This window comes from Mandrillus leucophaeus, unplaced genomic scaffold (genome assembly GCF_000951045.1).
Source record: "Mandrillus leucophaeus isolate KB7577 unplaced genomic scaffold, Mleu.le_1.0 Scaffold168, whole genome shotgun sequence".
Taxonomy (NCBI): domain Eukaryota; kingdom Metazoa; phylum Chordata; class Mammalia; order Primates; family Cercopithecidae; genus Mandrillus; species Mandrillus leucophaeus.
The window spans coordinates 509646-518743 of NW_012101676.1; the positions used below are offsets into that span (position 1 = coordinate 509646).

The 9098-nt window shown below is 42.3% G+C and overlaps 1 protein-coding gene across 2 annotated transcripts in view; it reads right to left on the reverse strand.

Annotated features, from left to right (window-relative positions):
- IFT88 (intraflagellar transport 88) overlaps window positions 1-9098 on the reverse strand; it is a 116787-nt gene that overhangs the window by 13808 nt on the left and 93881 nt on the right. For both annotated transcript variants that reach the window (XM_011976522.1, XM_011976523.1), the window contains one exon: window positions 3507-3573. In XM_011976522.1, the coding sequence (XP_011831912.1) occupies window positions 3507-3573 (67 nt within the window). The remainder of the gene's footprint in view (window positions 1-3506; window positions 3574-9098) is intronic.

Sequence of the window (9098 nt, forward strand, 5' to 3'; positions counted from 1 at the left end):
GGGGGAGGGATAGCATTAGGAGATACACCCAATGTAAATGACGAGTTAATGGGTGCAGCACACCACACCAACATGGCACATGTATACATATGTAACGAACCTGCATGTTGTGCACATGTACCCTAGAACTTAAAAGTATAATAATAATAAAAAAAAGAAAATGCCACCCAAGAAGGAATTCTTGTGTCTTGAGGACAGCTACACGTGAGAAGCAGATGTGTTCTGTCAATTTCTCGACCTTTAACAAAATTCAACCACGACAACAGGCAGAATATAGTTACTCCCCTCATCAGTTTATCTGCAGAGAATATAAATACCGTTAACTATCAAGACTTTGAAATAAAAAGGAAGGAGAAAGGGAGAGAAGCCTCATAGCCTGGGTTCATTCCGACTTCACAGCCAGGGCCAGCCTTGGAGTGTGGCCTGTGCTGAGAACTGGAGAAGCGGGACAGAAAACACGATTCCTGCAAAAGCGTCAGGGTAGAACCAGCTCAGCCACAGAAAGCAACATTCACACTGGGCTCCAGGATGAAATGAAAAAGTCTGGGATGATGTATAACTCAAGATGTCAGAAAATAAGGAACGAAAAGGCAAATGATGGGGGAAAGCACCCTAGGAAGGGACGGATGAGTGCTTTAAATTTGTGCCAGAAGAACCTAGTAACATGCAATCCTGCTTGTAAAATTATGAGAGCACAGTTTGCACGCCGGAAGCCCCTCATGAGAAGAAAGCTTATCTGTGCACTAGAGCTGACTATTTGTGTTGGACTGAAACGGACTAGAAGAAAAGGACAATGGATGGAAAAAGAAAAAGCAGCAGCGGGAGGCCAGGACCAGAAGGGGACTCTTCAACAGGGAGGCCCCTCTTTTCCTGCACACAGGTTATCAGATCTGGGATGGTCCTACCTCTCTTCATTGTCAGTCCCTTCTTTCCTGACCGTGGAGGAGGTCCCTGGCCGGGTAAAGGCCTCTCTGTGCTCTGATGCCTGCATGACTGAAGGAAGGCTATGGGAAAGGTCACCAGGGAGGCTGGGCAATTCTCCATGTCAGAGGATCTGGCCCTGTGGTGGCCTGAGGCACACTGATCAATCGGTTTCCGAGAGGCAGCTGTCAGTCTTCCTGGGGTTACTTTCTCGGAGGTGGGACCCTGGACACTGTCCCCTGGGCTCTAGGGAAGCACCACACCATTCAGCAGTTTTTCGGGCGTGCTATCACATCTCATTAGAAGGTCCTGATGTGTCTGAGGCAGATTTTCAAAGTGATGACATCTGGGAAACTAAGGCTTAAGTTAAGGGGAGAGATTTTATAAACTTATGAATTACCAGGGAAGGCTGAGCGAACTTAACATAAGTTTGTTGATGTTTAGAAGGAACTGGTTGGTTATTCTGAACTTAAGATTTTCAGAGAGAAATGCAGAATCCTTAGGGGATGGTGAATGTGGCCCTAGAATTTTAATACTTAATACTTCCTTAGGGGTTACTCAAGACAATTATTCCTTAAAGGGACAGTTATTTCCAAGAGAGCTCATGTCACGTACTTCCCGCTTCCTAAGAGCAAGGATGAACAAGCAGCACTGTGCTAGTCTGGGGAGCTGTCTAGAGTTGCTTTTGACTGCTGCACAATGCCTAGTCTGTGGACTTCTTGGCTGTTAAGAACATTTTTGGTACACATCCATGATCCCTCATCTACAATTCCAAATTCCAAAGAGCTCTGAAAGCCAACTTTTCAGGTGGCAATATATAAACTTCTTGGATATAGAACGTGACTTGATTTGAGGCTATTTATAGTCTTTATTTATCCTCAGTGTGAATATTCATGCTTCACTGAATTAGTATGTCTGAGGTGCTCTCCTTGGGTAGTATGTGATACATGGCTAATACATCATCTTGCTTTCGAAACTCCAAAAGGTTCTGAATTTCACAACACATCTGGTCCCAGGGGTTTTGGGTAAGGAGCTGTGGGCTTATGGCGGTCTCTGGTTTAAGAAGAACTGCTGGGCCAGATCTCTCTGACTAAATCCAACTCCAGATAGTCACACGGATCCATTAAAGTGGAGTGTGTGAGACATCTGGGGCTAGGGAAGAGCAAGGAGACAGGAGTATCCACCAGGACCACGGTGGCTAAAGAAGTGGAAGTGGCTACTCTTTGATGTGACAGACTGCCTATGCTACTCTTGAGACTTGGGCTCAATGCTGCTTTTACTGATTTCTCCAGCTCTGGGTAATGGCTCCTGAAGGTAAACAGGCAAGCACCATGAGGTTTAGCTGGAGACGCTGGACAGATTCTTGGGGAATCAAGTGGCCTGGCTAGAACCCGATGCCACTTATGCCTATAACTGCCTACTAAGTTATAAACTGAATTTGACTGCAGTTGGGACGAAGACTCCTTGCATTTCAAAGCACAGCTCTGAATTCAACGAGTCTTCGTCCCAACTGCAGCTTCTATCCCCAGGAAAATTTGAAAACTCATGCACATTTCTCTACCGTGGCAGCATCCACAGCACCATTAGAAGCTGTGTGTCTTTCCAACTCGATTCTAACTTCTTTGAGCGTGGGGACCACGTCTTAATTGTTCCCGTGTCCTTGGCTCTTAGCACAGTGTGTGGCACATAGTATGCATCCAATAAACACTGTGAATGGATGAAAGGCCTACCTAATTGAGAGCTACATTTGTCTTTGTCCTGACTCCTACATCACAAACAGATATGACAGAATGCAGCTGGATAGTTACATAGAGCTGGGTCATATATGCATGAGAGTGCTGAGTATGGATAGGAGAGAATGCAGGTATATTTATACACCCCAATTCGACATTTATTTTTAAAATTAGCTTCTTTAAAATCACCAAATTTCTACTAAGTTTAACTTACACTGCCTGCCTGAAGTAGAGAAAGAAGGTAGATTGTTGATGGGAAGAAGGGATGGAAAACTCAATAAAATGTCTTATGTAATGATGTCACAAGGAGTAAAATAATTTTAGAGATGCAAAGAACTTCAGAAATCACCAAAAGCCTATAGCATTTATGTGGTTGGTCCAAAGACATATATACACTGTCACAATCAAGAGTGGGACTCACACTATGTCTCCCAATTCCTAGCTTGTCACTAATTCTACACTACAAGATTGAGGGCTGCCAGCATTCTGTAAGACCATCCTACTTCTCATGGCACTTCCTTCAAATGGAAATTTTAAAAGCGTAATATAGCAAACCTCCTAAGTACGCCCATCTATGATAATCTGTCCAACCTGACAGATTAATAAATGAAAAACTTGTTTATTAATCAATTAGCTAAAACAAGCATGGTTATTTAAGAAAATCTGCTAGCATTTACAAATACTTATTTACATATCAGACTGCTTACCAAATTAATTAATGTGAGGTTTTACTGTGTATAAAACAAACTGAGAGACACATAAGAATACTTTAGATTATTGTGAGATATTTCTAGAAACCCACATACTAGAAATGTGGAAACGCAGTTTTTCAGGGAAAGAGAAAACACTTACCACCGCTAGCACTTCCTTCTCTTTTGCCGCGGGAGCCCCCACTGCCATCTCTGCCTGACTTTATGCGCTACAGCAACGAGAAGACAAGTTTAAAAGAGTAAGTGATATTCCTTCAAAGTTGAATATAGATTTTAAAATTAACATTACTACATAACCTTTAGGACTTTTAAAATTAACATTACTACATAACCCTTGGGACTAACCCATCACACCTGAGAGTTGATTCTGTAGGAAAAAAAAAAAAGCCTCAGTTGTTTTGTAAGTGGAGGGTTCAAGCCTTCCCCTCTAAGGCTCTTGAGAAAACTCGGATAGCACTTTAATTCAAAAGTGCAGCGTAACCTTGGCTTGCACAAACAACTCAAAACCAAACAGTATTTTCTGGATGTGAATGTCCAGGGCTTAACCATGATCTTCAGTTTAAGGGAGAGATGGGTGAGGAGGGGAAGGGAATCTACAAAAGGGCCATTTCCTGCCATTAGTCCTCATATACAATGGTTGGACCTGAACTATTTGAGGGAAAAAAAAAAAAAAGAAAAGCTGAATTTTGAAATTCAATTTATAAAATAAAAGTATGATTAAAACCTCACAAAATACCTAAGATCTATCCAAGAGTCTGCTTTCCTTGATACAGACCTGCCTTCAAAGCCTAAGAAGTATGTCCACACTGTGGCATTGTTAGGTTTCTTTTTACATTTGATGGTTCTTTTGTGTTTTGCCTAAGTATTAGAATTTTCGTATTAACATTGAATCTGCCTCAAGTCACACTATCAAATGTTCATATGTATAATGGTTCATTTATACAGCTATAGGATGATTAGTGAACAGAGATAGATGGCTTTTTATATTTATAATTGAATTAAACTTCTTAATATAGGTGGATATTTTATTTAGATCTTCAATAACATAATAATATAAACATAATTTCATATTTAATTCAAAGGACAAATTATTTAACTCCTTAACCCTGACAAATTCCCAAATATTTATAAATTATCAGGTCATGGATAAAGTTACTGTCCGTGGTCTGCTGGGAAGAAAGAAATTCTTTTCAATAATTTAACTCATTTCTGTCAGATGAAATACTCTCCTAAAACTCAGGACTTCCAAATGTTACATAAACATATCCGATTTTTTTTCCATTGAAAGGAAAAGCACTTCCCTTGAAATCCCATCTTTCTCCTTGTCTTCATAGACAAAAGAAAATCTTAAAAAGATGTAGCAAAGTAAGAATTTAAACATCAATAATCTGACTTTTATTTCAAGGCTTGATTTTCATCCATCCACAGATGGATCATCGCCAGCATATCAAAAAGACCTCTAAATGCTGAAAATAGGCCGGGTGCGGTGGCTCACGTCTGTAATTCCAGCACTTTGGGAGGCCAAGGAGGGTGGATCACCTGAGGTCAGGAGTTCAAGACCAGCCTGGTCAACATGGCAAAACCCGGTCTCTACTAAAAATATAAAAATTAGCTGGGTGTGGTGGCAGGCACCTGTAAGCCCAGCTACTCTGGAGGCTGAGGCAGAAGAATTGCTTGAACCTGGGAGGTGGGGGTTGCAGTGAGCCGAGATCACACCATTGTACACCAGACTGGGTGATGTAGAGGGACTCCGTCTCAAAACAAACAAACAAACAAACAAAAAAAAACACCTGAAAATAAATTCATCAAGACAAATGTCCACACAGCTTGACAGTTTTTAAAACCACATGTGAAAACTTGCACCCTGTTTAAGTGACCAGAGGTTCAGAACAGGATATGAGAAGGTAAGTAAGCACTTCCATAATCACTACACTCTTTATTGCCTGACACCTGTTCCCTGCCCTCATTTAGAATTTTCCAATCCTCTGGCTCTCATCACTCTTCTCTTTTTAATCTCTTTAAATTCCTACTTTCTGTCCAGCCTAGAATCAAGGCCTACCACGTGCCGTGACGCCACGTTGGAACTACGGCCCTTGCCTTCTTGTCTTTCTGCTTCACTCACCAAGAGAAACCTAAGCCTCTGTTGGTTCAGTGACTTCCCTTTTTCCTCTCCTAGTCCCAGGACACTGTGCCCTGCTGGGGAAACAGCTCCATCAGTACAAAAACCAGGCAAGCCTCAGGGCTCCCCGCTGCTCACTTAGGTCCTCCCCTGTGCTCCATGCAGGCCATCTCACTTCTCACAGACACCACTTTTTGTCCTCATCACTTTTGGAACTGACTGTCCCGCCTGCTTAGAGAATAAAAGGAAAACAGCATCTCTTTGGATATGCCAGCTGGCATGGACCCTGCATGGATGGCTTGGCTACTCCCTGTCCGTCTGCCCGTCCTCATCTTTTCAGCTATTTCCTCCTCCCTCATCTCCTCAGGAGACCCCCTGTGTGTCCCCTGGTTGGGGCTGGCTCCATGTGCTCTCATTATGCTTAGGGTCCCACTCTACCAGCTTGTCTTTCTCCTTCATCAACCTCCTGTGCACAGAGAATGTGGTGTTCTTTTCCAAGTGGATGCCTATTTGCAGCTGAGAATCAGTGAACACCACCATAAGGAGTCTTGTGTGCTAAACATTGTAATAGCTGTAGCAAGCATTTCTTGTGGAAGTTATAGAGAAGGCAACTTCAAAAGTAAAACCAAAACATTGATCAAAACCTTAGTTTGATAGGGTTCTAAGTTCAAAGAACTCCCTAAGAATGTGCCTACTATGTAAAAAAAAAAAAATCTCAACTGTCAAGACTCAGTTAACTGCACATCTCTCAAACCATTCACACAACAGAGCTCTGCTCAGTAGTGTTTTCAGGCATGATCTAAGTTCTTCCTTCGGAGATGCAAAGTAAACACCCAAGAGATAGAGCTGCTGCAAACAGCAATCCCACTAGGCAACAGGACAGACTCTGTGATGCGCCCCAAGGTATTCCAGGGCTGCCCAGCAGCTGACCTTGCCCTTTAAGTGTGTGATGGAGGTAAAGTGGCCTCAGTGCAGTCCAGAGAAACTGAAGGAAGCCAGGAGGGGCCACATATACAGAGATGCTGCCAAGTCAGGCAGACGGAAAGTTAGAGTGTCCATCATATCGACTGCTGTGTAAGTGAATAATCTTAGTGAGGGTAGTTTTAGCTGTGTGAATGGAGGTAGCCAAGGTTAGACTGATTTGAAGAGCACCTGGGAAGTGAGAAAATAAGGATCAAGTATAGATAAACTACATTGTTCTTTGGCTGGAAGGATAAAGAATGGTGACAGTGGGGCAGATCCAGAATGTGGGGCCAGAAGCTTATACAGTTTGGGGTAAACTTTCTGAGAAAGAGGATATAAAACTGTGAAAATGGGCTGGGCGCGGTGGCTCACACCCGTAATCTCAGCACTTCAAGAGGCTGAGGTGGGCGGGTCACAAGGTCAGGAGTTCAAGACCAGCCTGACCCACATGGTGAAATCCCGTCTCTACTAAAAAAAAAAATACAAAAAAGAAAACAAAAAACCAAACCAAACCAAAAAACTGTGAAAATGAAATGAATGCAAAAATAAAAATTTATTAGACAGAGGCAATGCAAATGAGGGCCTGCAGTTTAAGCTCCCTGACTCCACGGGGAACACCCTGGGCTGTGGGCACTGCTGCTCCTCAGGGCACCCTGGGCAGGGAATTCCTGCCATGACACCACACACTCTCAGGGGCCCGAGTCTCACACAGACTCATCTGACATGCAACCCACCACAGATCTAGCACAGGCATGGGTACAGTTTAGGAGCACAGTGAACACTTGTTAAACATAGTGATGACATTCTCATCGTATGGTATATGAGGGCTCAAGTAGGAGACACACTTTTCAAAATTATTTCCCTCAACTTTCCAGAGTTTTAACACTTCATAAAGTTCACAGAAATTCTTATCACTTTGGAGTGGATGTGAGGTAAGGCCTCATGGTAGATAAGAGAGGAAGCATTTCAACAATGATTGACATAAATGATTCTTATCATATCAACGCTAAAATGTGCAGGAAACAGCCATGTAACAAAATATGGAGCACAAAGTGATGGAAATCTATATTTACTGACATGGGAAGTGGTCCATGTTATTTTGTGAAACGGGTGGAAAAGCTTATAAAACAGTATTTTTTGTTAAAATCTCATTTTTGTTTAAAAAAAAAAGTCCCATTAAAAATATATGTGTTGATATATGTTTGTATATATTTGTAAAAATGCCTGGGAAGGGGGAATGATAACAGTGATGTCTAAGTGGTGGGATAGGTGATTTTCACTTTTTTCTTTATACATTTTTATTTGGATTAAAAATGATTTACAAAAGCAATTTTCCCGCATTTTTAAAAGAACATTTATTGTTTTAATAAATATGGAAAAAAGATGGGATTCCTAATCTGGAAAAAATATTATGTTATTCCACTTTGGAAAAAAAAATGAGAGAAGGCACAGAATAGAGGAGCAAAGTAGCCACAAATAAAATAACTGAACAAATTAAGTGAATAAATGCTGGAAGAGAGAAAATAAACATCTTTTCCCTTTAAACCTACTCTTTATTATGAATCTGTGACCATAAACTCGCATGCCACTCTTCCGGAGACTGGAAGAACCATTATGAGCTGGTGGATCCTGTGGGTCATCCAGGATGGGCCACCCAGAGTGGGGTCTGGAAACCACTGATGGCCCACAAAGTACCACCTGTCCTCAATGAGATGAACAGAGGGCAAGTGCCTACAAACTTGCACAGCACCAAAATGTTACTGGATGTTGGACCCTGCTGATATCCAAGTACAGGATCATTTTTCTAGTAATGTCAGTGACAGACTGGCAAAAATCATTTAGCCACAGATAGTTTGAGAAGTTCAAAGCTAGAACACTATCCTCATTTTACAGCTGATAAGAATGAAGTCCAGAAAGGTAAATGTCCATTCCAGATCACATGGTTGACCAATGGTCATGTCAGGAAAAAAGTGCAGGGTTCTGTCCACCATACTATGCTTTTACTTCCTAAGAATTGGGTTTCTGTCCTATGGAACAAGGAGCAGTTACTTGTTACGTAGTTAAGGGTTCTTAAGAAGACTGGCCCTGACTGTAAATTCAAGAGAAAACAAAACTAAAAACATTCCTTAGTGGCTTCAATTCCAAAGAACCCATAAACGTGGCCTTAACTTCCTGTCCTCAGACCTCTGCCCACATTTTTTTCTCTCCACCCCAAACTCCAAGTGTCCAATCATGCCCACTCCACACACAAGCCCTCCGGGAGCTGCCTCTGAGTACCTCCTCCGGAGTGAAGACCCTCCCTCTCAGTCCCACAGCTCTGCCTTGAGTGCCTCAGGCACCAGGGCCAACTCCTGGGCCTCACTGTGTCCTCCATACACATGGGCATGGCAGATCATAATCAATGTTTTCCCAGCGAATCGACAGACAGGCTAACACGAGACTATCTGAAATCAATGGCCTTGAAGAAGTGACTGGTGATCTTATCCTAGAAAATGTAATCAACACGCAAATCACCACCAGTTTTGTACTAAGGATATATTCTGATCAGTAGTTTTGCTGACTTTTGTCAATAATATATAAATTGGGCCGGGCGCGGTGGCTCAAGCCTGTAATCCCAGCACTTTGGGAGGCCGAGATGGGCGGATCACGAGG